At 36.6% G+C, this 15,754-nt stretch overlaps 1 protein-coding gene across 2 annotated transcripts; it reads right to left on the bottom strand.

Annotated features, from left to right (window-relative positions):
• Window positions 1-3,193: 3,193 nt before the first annotated feature.
• Window positions 3,194-15,458, bottom strand: LOC140867683 (protein CELLULOSE SYNTHASE INTERACTIVE 1-like). 2 transcript variants are annotated; one of them, XM_073272727.1, is made up of 8 exons: window positions 14,891-15,458; window positions 14,488-14,699; window positions 13,600-13,673; window positions 9,563-12,614; window positions 6,165-8,709; window positions 4,460-4,914; window positions 3,606-3,722; window positions 3,194-3,502 (listed from the first exon to the last, which is right to left on the bottom strand). In XM_073272727.1, the coding sequence occupies exons 4-8, from the start codon at window positions 12,599-12,601 to the stop codon at window positions 3,362-3,364; spliced, it is 6,297 nt and encodes a 2,098-aa protein (XP_073128828.1). In that variant the 5' UTR covers window positions 12,602-12,614; window positions 13,600-13,673; window positions 14,488-14,699; window positions 14,891-15,458; the 3' UTR covers window positions 3,194-3,361. The 2 variants fall into 2 exon arrangements, with proteins under 2 accessions (XP_073128828.1, XP_073128829.1); XM_073272728.1 differs by having other exon boundaries at window positions 14,488-14,586.
• Between the last annotated feature and the right edge of the window lie 296 nt (window positions 15,459-15,754).

Raw genomic sequence — 15,754 nt, 5'->3', positions numbered from 1 at the left:
CAGTGTAAGCTCTACCAACTCTAGGTCCACACCTATAGTCTGCTCTACACTACCAAATGATACTACTATCATTATAGTGCTCTAAAAGCCTTAACTAAGTTATTGCATACTCCTAAATATTTATAGGAAGCAAAAGCTATACCTTCGTTCGTCGTTAGCCCTTTGATGTCGAGTGCCTCAAAACTAGGCCACAGCTCCGCTACGACGCTTGGATCGCTATGCCACTTCCGGATTCCCCACGAGATGCCTAGAATTCCCTAGATCTGAGTTAGAAGGCTAAGGAATTAAGAGAGAAGAGAGGAATTGGTGCACTCAAATGTGAGCTCGGCACCCCCTATTTATAGACGACGATCGGAACCTCCGTTCCTCGATCGGAACGTCCGATCCCGACATCGGAGCTTCCGATCTCACTTATCTGCCACGTGTCAAAATCTCACTGGTTGACTTCGGATAGAGGTGATCGGAACTTCCGATCCTGCCACACGTCATGCCTGACGTAATTCAATCGGAGCTTCCGATCGCTCCTTCGGAGCTTCCGATCTTGTTCGAAGTTTCCGATCCTGCCTTCGGAGCTTCCGAACCCTTCCCAAGTAATTATGATTAATTCCTTAATCACTGATTTTGGTTACGAGCTACTACACGACCCCATAGGGTTTTCTTTTGCACAATATTACAGATGAAATAGGAGTGACTTACCTATGAGTACACAGAACTCATGCATACTAACCCAATCTTCAAACAGTTCTTCATACATTTTCTGCACATTTTCAAGAGATAGCTCATCATCAACGGCATCCTGCGTCAATTCATCAAGTGATAAATCCATCCTGTCAAAACACAAAAACCAGAATCACACTTAGTATCGTCAAGTGAATGTCTCTGATACCACTTGTTAGAGTTTTGACAGTATGGATTACAGAAATACCATAAATAAATTTCAAAGTTAAGTGTCGTCTTGCAGTGTTGTCAACACTTCAAGAAAACATACTACGCAGCGGAATAATTAAATAAAAATAAATAACACAGATATTGATGCACAAGTAATTAATACTTGTACGGTGCCTCATGACAAAATGATCATTAGAAAAACAAACCAGTTTACAAAAACCAACTAGTGAACATATATGAAAAAACCTACTTTTCTCAACAAATTGAGAAAATAAAGAACATCATAAAAACTAGTAAAAACTAGAATAGAAAAATCAATATGATGTTTAACAAATGTGTCGAAAAACAAAAACCAAGGAACCACTTTCGAATATTCAACACTTCACTCGCGTGATTTTTCAAGTGTCTCCAACACTTTACGATAACACGGTTATTCAGCAAAGATCGACAATAAAGTTTCTTCAAAAAAATCTTGATCAACTCTCATATATATTCTGAACTATTTTCTCTGTGTTGATCTCGCTTCGTTGCACGTTATGATCTCTTATCATGCGCTTAAATAGATCTTCAATATCCTTTTTGGAAATCCTAAATAAAAAATATTTGATAAGATATCTCATCAACAAATCAGTTACGATAAATATCATCAATTTACAATATACATTTGATAAGATAACATATTTGACAAGATAACATATTTGACAAGATAATATATATCATCAAATCTTAAACAAGTCTAAGAAAGACAAAACTCTAATATAATTTAAAGTACGTGATATACACGTTCTTTCGGGAGCGTTCAGCTATAAGAACCAAGATCATTTATGAATTCATACACTTTCTCGATCCCAATCATTTAAGCTATTTCAACAACCAATTATATGGTATAGTTTTCATCATTTAATGTTATTTTTCTTATTTTTTAACCAGTTTATTCCTATTAAATTTATATCATTAACTACTCGTATAATTATTTTATCATGTTAAATCTTTATTAAATAAAGGTAAAATAGGAAATTGTTTTACAAAATTTACTTTTTAAAACATTTTTTTAATTTGTGTAAAAATAAACATAAGCTTAAACTGAAATAGTATATGTTTACATCGACCCTTGGTCAAAATTCCCGGTCATATGTTAGTCACAAGATTTTCATTCATGGTTTACAGTGTTATTCGAGTCACATAAATTGTGTCACGAGTACATTTTTTAAAAAAAAAATAGCGAAAAATACACATAAGTAAAACATGGAGAAGTGGAAGAGATTTAGCAGTAGTTGATAGGAAATGGTAATTTTGGAATAAGTAAATTTGGTGTTCTCAAGGTAGTTATTATAGTGTGATCATGTTTTATATAATAACTAGCATAATCGCACACACGCGTTGCTTGTGTATAAAATCATTTAATATATTTAATATTATATGCTATGTATAAATATTATTTTTTCGATAATATTTAAATTTATTTTTTTATTTATAAAATAATATAAAAATTTATTTATCAATTTATCTTATCTATAATGTTTATTTGAGAAAAATATAGAAATTTAAAATATCAAAATTTCAACAAAAAAACAAGTAAAAATAAAAGTGTAATATTTATATCACATAAGGATAATTTCGACAAATGAACAACAAAAAAACAAATAAAAATAAAAGTGTAATATTTATATCACATAAGGACAATTTCGACAAATGAAAGATGGTGTCTAAGGGAGAGATTCTTTATATATATAAAGAGATATATAATAGTATAGATTATTCTTCTTCAAAATGATGCAAAACAAAAATAAATAAAAAAAGTTGGAATTTCCTTCTTTTTTTTGTAAACGCCCTACATCCCGAGTCCCAAATTGAGACTCATGAGTTTGGCAACTTCAAAAATTATGCATTTATTTTTAAAAAATTTTAAGTATTATTTGATCTATTAATTATTTGAGATATTTTTAATAAAACTAAAAACATTTTTCATGATTAATTTCATAACAAGCCCACTTAAATTTGTAAAAATTCAAATTTTGATCGTGCCACTTCATCACGTTTAACATTTTAAGAACCTCGATTAAAAGCAACTTCCTTTTTCATGAGTTGGTTTTTTTGTCCAAATCTTCGTTTAGAACTTGTAACATAGATACCTCGTGCAGTGCGTTCTATGACTAAATATGCAAACAATTGCAGGGAATGATCGGTCATTTTCTTTAAGAAAAAATAAGTCAAAATTACAGAAGAATACAAGAATAAATAAGATGTTTTCTGAATCCGTATTCAAGTAAGATGTGTGAGGTTGACAAAAACAAAAACAAAAACATGAGAAAAGAAATAGCAATTTGACATAAAGAGGAATATTACAAAACATTGCAAAAAATATGCACACTATAACACAACCAAATCTTATGGAAAAAAATGTACATATAAACTTGAGAATCAAGAACAACTTCACTTTGCAGTTGAATTGATTAAACCTTCGCAGGACTTTTCACTTGTTAGACCACTGGAATTCTATTTCCAGATTTCTTGAAGGCCCGCTTTTGCTTTCAGGCAGCAGAGTGTACTCCCCGGAAACGGCACCTAACATCACTACACGATCGATTTGAATAGTTACCTTTCCGAATGAGCTCTGCAATACATAGCAACGACACAATTAATGCAGCGAAGCAACAATAATTTGTATCGGACGACCCAAAAATTCATTTAAATTTTTTTTTTTCTGACTCGTTTACCTTCCCCATTTTACTTTTGTTCTTGCATGAAATATGAAGCTTCTGGCCTTTAGGAGGGCTTTCAAAGGACCAAGCAAATGTTTCATCCCACTCTGGATTCGGGCCTGTTGATACAACCTGAGAGCAACGACGTTTTTGTTAATTACTGTACACAGACTGGCAGTTCAAATGGCGTGATCCATTTAGCATTTTTTGTGAAGATTCCCAGCCACGTGATTCAACATTCCCAAGGACCAAAACCATATCACTTTGTATAAAGAAATAAAATTTAATGACGACATCATCAAGATTTATTCAATATAAATGGTTATGAACACACAGCATTTGCAACATAGTACCATTATTAGAAACATTTACCACTATCAAACAAAGCTACAAAACAAACTTGGTATGCTTCATAATCTTTTTGACATTGTTTTTCGGATCAATAACCCATTCTTCTGGTTTGGCTTTTAGATGAATGCCGTACTTTTCTACTCATGTAACTGATAGAGAACACAGAGAAAAATGACTTCGCAAATGCATAACTCAAATGCATGTATGTGTAAAAGATTTGTCTTAATAAAAAATGTATTTTTGTGAAGTTTCTAAAGATTGAAAGATCATGTTGAGCAAATTTGTAAATTTATATCAGTGAACTCCATGAGGGGAGCAAATGTGGTGAAGCGAGCAAAAGATGCTGACATGATTTGCAGAACCCTCCACGACCTATACAAGCTATATTTCCTCATTTAAGAATCCGCAGGATCCAACTTTTATATTTGCAAAAGCACTCAGAGGACTAATTTCACGAGCCAAAACAAACGAACATTCTAAAGTGAACAATTTTGAGCAAAAAATGTACAACTCTGTACCTTGGTTTGCCGAGGGGCAGTATTTCCAAGGGTTAGCTTGCAGTATACACTCGGACTCCCAACTGATTGTCTCATATTGTTTCCTCTCTTGATGATTACCGTTAGCGTCCCTGGCAAACACTGCAGTAAAAATTCAGCCTTCTCCTGAAATCGTGGTGGGCCTGATTGTATCAAATACTGTAATAAGGGGATTCCATCTGCAGCAGCAATAGATTGCGCTCTAGACACTTCTGCTGGACATGCTGACCAAGCTTGCCTTAGAAGAAATAGAGCATCTAAGGAAGCTTCTTGAGTAGCTTCTGATCCGGTCTTAAGAGACGCAACCAGATGAGGAATGCTTAATGTTGCAGGTTCCGTGGCTCTCAAACGGGGGAAGTTCCCAAATAGTGCATTCAGTGCCTTGAGATACTCATCATTTACTGCACCAGTGGCCCACAAGTCTTTCTCGATTGCAGCTGCAAGAACAGCAGATTACCAATCCATTGATTCTCGCAAAAATATTAAGCTGTAACTAGACGTAAAACATCACAAACTGCAATCTACCATTCAGAAGCTGAAATACAGTAGCTGAGATATGAAGCAAGGTTCATGATAAAAATTAAAAAGGTTTATCTCAATATCACCTGTGAGAGTTTCAGAAGGGACGAGTTGCAGGTAAAAATTTAAGAATTTCAACAAGACTAGATAAATGACAATAAGAGTTGCTTGTTTTCTAGGGCGTTTGGAAAGCTGAGAATTGAGATATATGTGCCTTACTGCAGGCCTGTTCTGGATTTATGTTTTTGAAAGTCAATGTAGGTAATTTAATTTTGAATAATTAGCAATTCACACACACTTCTTCAAAAAAAAATTCATTTCAATGGAAATACTTGCCTAAAAACTAACTTTCTAATACATACAAATTTTATATTTTGAATTATAAACAATCCATACAAGTTCTAGTGACAAATTTCATTTTAATATACACCTACATTACTTGATAAAGACAATACAAACTTCTAATGCATAAAACAATAGTGTATTCAGAAGAAAATTAACCACAAGTGAATCTTTCAAATATAAGCACCATTAAAAAACAGTATTAGCCAAAATTTCAACTTTCACATTACTTAACATTTCAAATAAACTATTAATATGTTAATTACGCATTTATACTTTTTAATGGTTTTTTTCTATGCAATCGTTATTCCCTTTCATGGTTTTAATACAATTATTGCACATCAATTCAATGTGTTCATCAACTTTAAATTTTAAAATTCCATGATCTTTGAATTATCTTAAAATTCTTCCACCAACTTTGAACAGAACGCAATCAAAATCCCATTGAGGGCTGTTAGATCTGGATCAACTAAACTAATGCTCAACTAATATAAGTATTACAAGCTTTTTAAGTAATAATTCTTTTTAAAAAATGTTATAAAAGATTGATAAATAAAATTTAGGCAAAATTTGACTTCAAAAGGGCAGAGTAAGTGAAACAAACAAAATGAACCCTTAGTCACATAGATGGTGTAAAGAGCGGATGATACCAACGACTATTATTCTCAATCATCTAAAAGAAAATGACAGAATGGAAGGCAAGACATCAAATGCAAAGGCAACATGTTATAAGAAGTAACAAGTAGAAAGAGACTAGCCAGACTAATGTCACTATTATCACCAAAAATCCAGAATTAATCAAGCACAAGAAATGAAGAAATTTTACCTGTTATAGCTCTGACAGTTTCGCTTGAAGCATATTCTTGAATGGTGTTGTTTGAGAAAAGAAGTTTAATAAACAATGCCGCCTGTACTGATGTCTCAGGGTCACTAGAACCAATCAGATCGAGTACAACCTGAACACCACCAGCTTCTGCAACAGCCCTTTTATTTGATCTACTGTACATAACAAGGTTCTGCAAAGCACACATAGCAACTACTTTCATTTCTTCAGTAGGTTGATCCTCCAGTATATTCACTAAGGCTCGGCAAGCTGAAACAGCATCTGCTGTTCGAGCAAGAGCTTCATTCTGGAATAAGTCCCCAAGAGCTAGAGTTGCAAGCAGCCTCGCTTGCTGACCTTGGGTTTGAGGATCCAAAAGGTATTGGGAAAGTGGTAATATTGCAGATTTGGTAACTTTAGATTCCCTGATCTTCACATTGTTCAACAGTACTTCAAGCAGTCTGGCAGCAGTTTCCTCACATTGATGACTGCTGAGAAGGTCAAGAAGCGCCTCAATTGCCCCACTTTCAGCCATTGCCTGCGCACTGGTAGAGTCATCACTCTCCAACACCAAAAGGGCATTCAGTGCACCAATAATTGTGCTCTCCAAGCCTGAACGAAGCAATCTGACCAAAACAGCTACAGGCACTTCTAAATAGAACTCAGAACTGAACTGCAGAATAATGGATAAAACAGACGCAGCAGACTCCCACAAGGCATGGGGTAGAAAGGGATCGACTTGAAGGATGACTTTAGACAGCTCAGCTACACCACCCTCTTTTGCGATTTCATTAGGCCAATGTACGGCAACGCTGACAAGAGCTCTCACAGCTCTTTGTTGCAAAACAGGTACACCAGAACCTAGAATCCGTACCAGAGGACCAATCACCTGCTGTGTTAGAGGATCTCTCTGAAGATGCTCTTCCAAAAGCAGATGGGACAGAAGTTCTGCTGCCAACTGTTGCACCGCTGGTGCAGGAGAGTCAAGTAAAGGTAGTAAAGGTTCTATAGCTTGCTGAGCTGTGAGAGTGTAATCAGCACGACACTCTGGATGCTCTAAGATATTAACAAGAACCTGCAACGCACTATGTTGTCCGTCTGGTCCGAATTCTGTTCTTGTAAGCAACTGGAAGAGGGGCTCAACCACTTTCGATGCTGATGGGCCTTTTGCGATTGTAGCATTATTTGTGAGTATTCTGAGCAGTTCAACAAATGCAGCACAGAGGAAATCTGGAGCTTCAAGAAGTATATCAAGCAAGCTCTCGATGACTCCAGCTTTCATCATTTCCATCTTACTCGCAGGCCTATCTTTTCCTAACTTCACGAGAGCTCTAGATACAGCCTCATGAAGAGAAAAGTTCTGACCATAGAGAAGGCTCACAAGAGGAATAACTGCACCATGTGCAGCAACAAGCTCTGCCAGCTGCTCATCATCTAAGAGTTTATCTAATGCACGGACAACTGACAGGTGAGCAGGACTATACTCAGTAACAAGGAGAGAGACTAAAGGCTCAACACAGCGGGCTGCTGCCACAGTAGATCTTATTCTTGTATTGCAAAAAAGTACACAGCATAACTCAGCAGCATCCCCCTTCAGCTGCATTGAATAATTCGACGAAAGAATCCTGCATAGTACATCAACAGCATTCATCTCAACATCAGCAACTGCAAGGGCTTTTGATGGATTCTCTCTCAGCAGTCTAACCAAAGCCGCAATAGCAGCATGTTGCTCCTTCTCCAAACCTGTATTAAGAATTTCCACCAGAGGTCTAACAGCATGCCTGGCAGAATCTGCGTTCCTTACATGATCAGCAGAAAATAAGTTCTCTAACGCTTTAGCTGCACTGTATCTCGCTGCTCTTCCACCTAAACGCAAAACTGCCACAAGCTGACTGACAGCACCGAATGCAGATTCATGTCTCCTTATTTCAGCTGTGCTAAACAGAATACCAAGTAGATCAGCAGCAGCAGCCTCGTATGTATCCTGTGGTCCAAGAGAAAGATATTTTGTCAACCCTTCCAAAGCCCCCGACTCCACCATAACAATTTGATTAGGAGTACAATCTTTAGCAAGCTGGATTAGAATACCAAGCGCAAGAAACGGTGCTCCTGGGCGGTCTGGAATAGGTTTAAGCAAATCAACAAGGGCTGGTATAGCTTTTCTGGAAGTTGCACCAACCCTGATGTCATCAATTCTAAACAATCTTTCAAGGGCAACTTGGTCTGGATAACGAATCAAAGCAAACTCTTCAGACAATTCTAGGAGATCGTAAATATCAACATCAGCACAACCAAGAAAGGAGATGAGTCCTGCTGCCACCCCTGAATTTGCAATTGATAGAAGAGTTCCCCTGCTACCGTTACAAACAAGACTAGCCACTGCTTGGGCAGCAAAATATCTGTTTGCTGGTTCTTCAGACCTCAACAGATTAGCTAACACTGGAATTGTTTTCATGGTTGCGTTAGACCGTATGACATCTCTATCTTGAAATAAGACTGCTAACAACAAGGCACAAATCCATATGCTGTCATCCTCTTTAAAATCAGCCTGTAAATTTGAGGAAAAATTGATAACAAACATGCCCACAAAGATCAAATCAATATCAAGACTAAAATATCAAGTGGATAAAAAAGGGTAACAAAATATGCATATGAAACTTTTTTATAATTTCATAACACCGAAGCCTAGATTGGCATGCAAGAAACGAATAAGGTGGGAATAGAATTAGCACTGGAACTGAATGAGGATGCCAATAGAATGATGAATACATACCATTTCCTATAGTTGGTATCGTAAGAAATGGTGAGTTAATTGAATACATTTTTCTTACTTAATTTCAAACTTATGATCGGTGACCTAAAATAAATAGTATGAAGGAAAATCAAATAATTTTGATGGCTAAATCAGTCTTCACTAAAAAAAAATTAAACAACTATTATTCAATAAATTTGTTACTAATATTATTAAGTTATTATCATTATTATATTATATGTATTATTTTAGTGATTATCATTATTAGTGATATTTTTAACCATTATTTTTATTGTTATTATTAGATTATTGCAATCACTAAGTGACATAATTATTATTTTACTTTACTTATTATTACTAAATGATTACTTTAGTTGTTATTATTTTAGTCTTATTTCTTTTATTATTATTATTATTATTATTATTATTATTATTATTATCATCATGATTCTTATTTTATTTATTTTTAATTTTATGATTAATATTGATATTTTATTATTGTTATTAAGAAAAACGATAGGTTAAGTTTTATGTAAGTTAAAATAAATACAAGGACAGTGTATGATTTATAATAAATAATAACTAGGTAAACCCAACAAAACTGGGTGAATTCGTATAGCACTTGTTACAAATAAATTCTGGTACATACCTGGGAATACTGTGAAAAGAACTGAGAAATTTTCTCAGTGAGAACTTCAATTGCGCCTGCCTCCATGGTCCTGAGTTTACTTTTATCATCATAACAAGCTAGTATTGAAAGAAGCCACACGGAGATGTTGGAGCCACTAATGACTGAAGTACTTTTCTCTGAATCATCTTTACTTTCTTCTTCAGCAGTTATCCTGGAGATGCTTATGACATCCTTATTGTCTAGATCTCCAACAACAGGAGACTCTGTAGATGCTACCATTTCAACAAGAGAACTGATGAGTGAATCACACAAATTAGATTCATTAAACTCTTCAACTACTCTTTGATGATTCACTTTTGCAGTGCAGACAAGCAGTGCAGCTCCACCAATTTTAACACTTGCAATTGAGGAATCAATTACCCTTCTCACAATGGATGAAATGCATCCTGTGGAACACGCAATTGTGCTCCCAAGGAACAAGGGCTGAGCTCGGCAGAGCCGAGATAAAATTTCGATAGCCTTGTCCTGCAACAATGGAGGGACATCAGCAATACATGCAACTACAGGCGTAATGCTACTTGGGTGTTCAGCAAGAACTGCCCAAGCAGGTTTGATGTGCCCAACAAATCCAGCAGACCTTGAGAGAAAAGCAAGTGCATCTAATGCCTCTGAAGTAGTTACAGACCCAATGTCAGCAGCTTCCAGGAAAGAAACCAATGCAAGAACAGTTCCAGTACGATTTACACACTCAGTCAAATTATCATCAATTTGACGAGATTGGAGAAAGCGAGCAATTGCGGCTGCTGCATGGGTCTTTCCAACATTTGTGCCTTCACATAAAACTCTAGTTGCAGGCAAAATAATTTCTTCCAATATAGCTTTTTCTGAGGCTTCTCTGTCTTTCAAGAGATTTGACAAAGCACACACTGCTTGCTCCGCAACTCGCAACAGTGAAGAGTTAGCATGCACCACCAACAAGGGCAAAGCTTCTCTGGCAGCAGCGGCCACATCACGGTTATCTTTAATTGAGAGAAATATAGCAGCAAGGCAGCGGGAAGATTCCACTAAAACATTTTCTGATTCAGCATTTAAAAGCTTCATTACTGACCAAAGAGTCTTAACTGCAATGCTACTCTGACGCAAGTCTTTCCGGAAATCAAATATTCCAGCAAGGGCCCGTGCAGAATTTGCCCGAGTCTCTTCCCTGGGGGAGCTTAAAATTTTTAGCATTGTCTCAATTGCATCATTTGCTGCACTACCTTCACGCAATATTTCATTAAGAGGGGCCATGGATAGCAAACTTTTTAATGCGTCCAAGACATAAACTTTCGATTCAGGCAAATCACTGGTTAACAACGCACTGAGCTGGCTGATTGTTCCAGTATCTGATTTGTGAATTAAATGATTCAAAGTTTTAGCCGCAATTTCCTTCCCATTAGAACTTCCGTTCTTCAGCAGCCACAATAAAGCTGACACAGCATCAGCACTTTCAACACAAGCACGTATATCCTCGCTATGATTACAGAGGTTTCCCAAGATTGTTGCAGAGTCTTCTTTAGCTTTTGCAGAACCAGTTTCAAGAATTTGAACAAGTGGAGGAATGCCACCAGCAGCTGTAATAGCCCATTTACTTTCATCATTTTCATTGGATAAAAGGCATAGCAATGCAACAGCACACTCTTGCTGCTGCTCTGATGAAAGACCAAGAAGAGATATCAAAAGCTGAATTCCATCACGACCTTGAAGGGCATGCCATAAACTACCTTCATTGTTGCAAAGAATGAGAAGGGATTTTATCAACTCTTCTTGAATGTCATTGGCTGCCATCGTAATCAAACCTACAAGCAGTCTTTTAGCATCCGCATTTAAAAGTTTGCTAGATAGTATTGCATTTCCATATAAACTAGCAAGAGCTTCTATTATACGCTCTTGAATTAAAAATGGTAACTGTGGCTTGAACTGTTGTACCAATATTGTCTCCACCTCCAGGGGATCTGATGCTCTGGTGTATTCTGCTTTGCTGTCATATATCATCAAAGCAGAAGCTAAAGCTCCTAACGTATCAGCTACTTGTGCTGCAGAGGAACATGATTCTAGACTTTGGCCAAGACTTGAGATGACATATGACAAACCGCCAGATATATTAGCAAGTGCACACATCGCATTCTCTTGCAAAGCTTGGGCAAACTCGCCCTGCATGAATTCTTTTGAAGGAGCTATAGTTGCATTAATCAGAACAGGTATACCGTTGGCATTGGCAACCTCCCGTTTAGCTTCTTTGCACTGAGCTGATAGAGATTTCAGAGCAGCTGCAGCTTCTGCTCGTACAGAAGCTTCATTGCCAGGTCCAAGTAGTTTTAAGAGGAGTTTGGTGGCCTCAGCAGCAATTACTTTAGAACAGACAGATGCATCCTCCATCATCATACACGCCAATAGAAAGCATACATTTGCTTGGGTACTTGATTGGCCTGTTGTAAGCAATTTCACTAGGACATCAACTCCTCCAGATCGAATTGTAGCAGGCCAAAATCCCTCAGTACTGCTACAAAGATTCCGCAAAGCTCCCGTTAGTAAATCATCAACCACATTACCAGCCTTGAGCCCCTTTTCTAACTGCCCCCACAATACAGGGACAACTCCTTCTGTTGAAAATATTTTTGAGCCAACATGATCCTTGGCATCACCTTGAGAAACAGCATATATTGTCTTTGCCGCTGCAATTTGGCCTTCTGCGGAGTTTGACTTGAGAAGACCAAGCAATGGTGGAATGCAACCTCCAAGTAATACTTTGACCCTTAATTCATTCTCTTGGCACAGAGAACCTAAGACAGTAGCTGCCTGTATCTTTATCTCAAGTGATCCAGACCGAAGTAGAGAGACAAGTACTGGAACAGCTTGAGAATGAGATCCCACAGCACTAAATGCATTTTCTCGCGTAGTTATAAGCTCAAGTAACTGCCCCAAGGAATCCTCTTTTTCTTGTGGCGATGAGGACTTCTGGCGCAATTGCTCAATGCATTGTGCAACGGTTGCTAATGTCCCATCTGAATCATCCATGCTACTCCTATCCCTGCGGATAAACAGGATTGTGGAGCATTATCATTACGATTAGATTTAACCAGACAAAAATCCACCTAGTAATATCGTACAGAAACATGAACAAAAATTTCATAGTTGAGTAGGACAGATGATGATACTAATTTTTTTTCCGAAGTGATACTTTGTGTGTAATACCGCGCTCACACATGCAATATTAAAGGTAAAGTTACACTGTACATATTTAATCAAAAAATTAAACTAGGATCTTGAAGTTCCCACAGCTAAAGCACTAAATCTAGGTGACAATTCCCTATAGAACTTCACAAAAGTTAAGAGTTTTCACTAACTTCAATATAGTTCCAGGCTTCCAGCCATCGGCCGCCTGACTAAATTCTCATCTAAATTAGGGTCGTCAATTATTTCTAGCACTCAAGTGACCATGGCAGTCTCATTTGATGAATAAGAATTGCCATAATGTTAAATGTTGTTACTTAATAATGAAGGATATAATCTGAGTGTGAGGTCATTATAACTCTTAATAGATGTAATACAACAGATTAATGTAGTGATTAAATTGGGGGGGAAATTGATATCCACGCAATCTATGAGTTAAAAAAGAATAAAACCATTTTATCGGCTTAAACGTCTAAAATTTATAAAAACAAATATAACTAAAAAAAATCGAATACGACCTAACTATATCAGAAATATATTATATCTTACAAATTAAAACACTACATTTTTCATTAGTTGAATTGCTAGACATTCATGAATGGCATCAATTTTTATCACCTCTAGTAAGTTTATCTCGGACTCACTCATTACAGTCGCTTGCCATCAACATTAAAAATATCTAAAAATCTTGTTTCAAGGGTCATGCTAGTGTTGCATAAAAGAATTTCATCAAACACACAATTTACACCATGAATATGGATTCTATATAAGTTTAAAAGATCAGGAGAGCAGCTGGATATAACAGAATTCTGGGGCCATGAAAACAAACCAACCCAACCCACCTTGAATTATGCTTCCCGGGTGCATGGGTAGTTTGTGGCTCTGAATCATGAATTTTAGCTTCTCCATTTCTCTCCTACAGTAGAAAAGAATATCATAAACTTATAGTAAGAGAAAATTCCCAAAGATGCATCAGCTAATTGAATGGAAGCAGAGAAACAGTCTAATTCATTTGGAAACAACATGGAAGGACTGCTACTTGTATATTTAGAAAAGACTACAAGTTTTCAAGGAAAATGCAATTATTGAAATGGTAAAATCGCATAAATTCAGTTCGAGATAGTTCATAAGCAAAACAGATTAGTTGATCTTTCAGATGGAAAGTTGATCTAACACTAAGTAACAACATGGTGGGAATTATTCAAATTGCTAGGTTTTGAAGTATATGTTTTCCGAAAAGAAATAAAAGCACCTACTCAACTCTAGTCTCAAAAATCCATAGCATAGTTTTAAAACAAGGATGACAAGGTATATTAAACTTTAACATTACTGCTCTCTTTGATCATTCTACTGCTATGATACATTTATAAGACAAATCACAAATTTTAACACTACCAAATAATGGACTATTTTGTAACGATCATAAAATTCTACAGAGATGAGTAAGCAAGCAAAGATTAACACTTCAAAATCAATATGGTCACATTTTATTCAATATAAGAACCACAATGGCCAGACTTCATTATAAACATTTACGCAGATATCGCACAAGGGATACTCATAAGAGTATGTATCACACTCGTCGCATTTGAACCGACCACAGCACAAAAAATTGGAAATAAATCATACGATAACTGGAGTTTACATCACCAGGACCAGCATATTACAGTCTACAGAATTCACTACCCCAAATCATTAGGCTTGTTGCGGCAAAAAAAAATAGTTTTTACCTGGTCATTAGGGGAAAGCGTGCTGCCATTGGGAGCAGCAACCCGCCAAGCCAGTGTCGTCGCCAGCTTTGCTGTGATCCCGAGATCTTCACTTCAGATCTGTCCACCCAAGAAAGACGCAAGAACAAGCTAATGACAGCGGCTCTCAGATTGAGGGGTCAATCAAGCACAAAGGCAAGTCCAGCAAACGAAAATCCAGATACCACTGGAATCTGAAAATTTCTAGTCTCCATGAATGAGCACATATAAAATATCCAGAACTTCAATTTAAGTATTTAGCTAAAAAAATCTCGCAGCAATCGCTTGCGCGAATCCAATATAAAAGTAGAAACAAGGTGTATGCTAATGAAGTAATTGACTTGAAGAAAATAAGCTGACTTTAGCCTTGGAATCAAACAATTACCTTCCTACAGACTAGAGGAGCACACCCTTTTGAAATCCCACGCAATCACGCCCAACAAACTAGATCAGAGTGTTCCCAAATGCAAAAATTGAAATCTTCACACGTAGAACGGATGCAGCAAACTCCAACAAAAGCAAAAGCACAATGTGAAAAATGCTTGGGATCTACACAAAGAGGAATCTTGAGATCCCTTTGTAGAACGTGGGAGAACGATCCAATTTCTCTACTGAGCAGAAGGTATTGCACTGTAATTAACGACAGAGAGAGAATGAGAGAGAGAGAGGAAGAAGAAGAAGAAGAAGAAGAAGAAGGCAATGGTGTGCACTGTGAAGGGTTGTTTGCTACTCTCTCTCTCTCATGTAAATATGGAAATGGTATCGATTCGTAGCTTGAGGGAGATTAAACGCCTTCGGTGATGGATAGATATATGCACAATTTATGAATGTATAGACACAGAAAGAAATGTGTTTGTGTAACGTGCTGTTAATTGTTTCGAGTGTCACAATGGAGGAGGAGCTGGGGCACGCCGGAGGGGCCACACCGACAAATTTTACGGCGGCGGCGGCGATCTTTGTTAGTCGGCTTCAGTCGACTCACTTCTTTGTAAATTTTTTATTTTTATTATTTTATTTTTTCCTAATTCCTAGTTGACATGGTTCACACATTTACACTAGGCACAAGGTATATTGTATAAAATAAATTATGGAAATCAATGTAATGTGAATAGATTTAAAAAAAAATCAATACTTTGATAAAAGAAAAATATATATATTGAAAACGCCAAGATACGTGTTTGATAAATTTTAATACAAACAATATAAATAACATCTCTATATTTTGTCTTTTTGATTCATCTAATTCGGT

The sequence above is a fragment of the Henckelia pumila genome, chromosome 4 (assembly GCF_033568475.1).
Source record: "Henckelia pumila isolate YLH828 chromosome 4, ASM3356847v2, whole genome shotgun sequence".
In the NCBI taxonomy this organism is placed as follows: domain Eukaryota; kingdom Viridiplantae; phylum Streptophyta; class Magnoliopsida; order Lamiales; family Gesneriaceae; genus Henckelia; species Henckelia pumila.
Note: the sequence above shows the minus strand (reverse complement) of the source record. Positions and strands in the feature narration are given on the sequence as shown.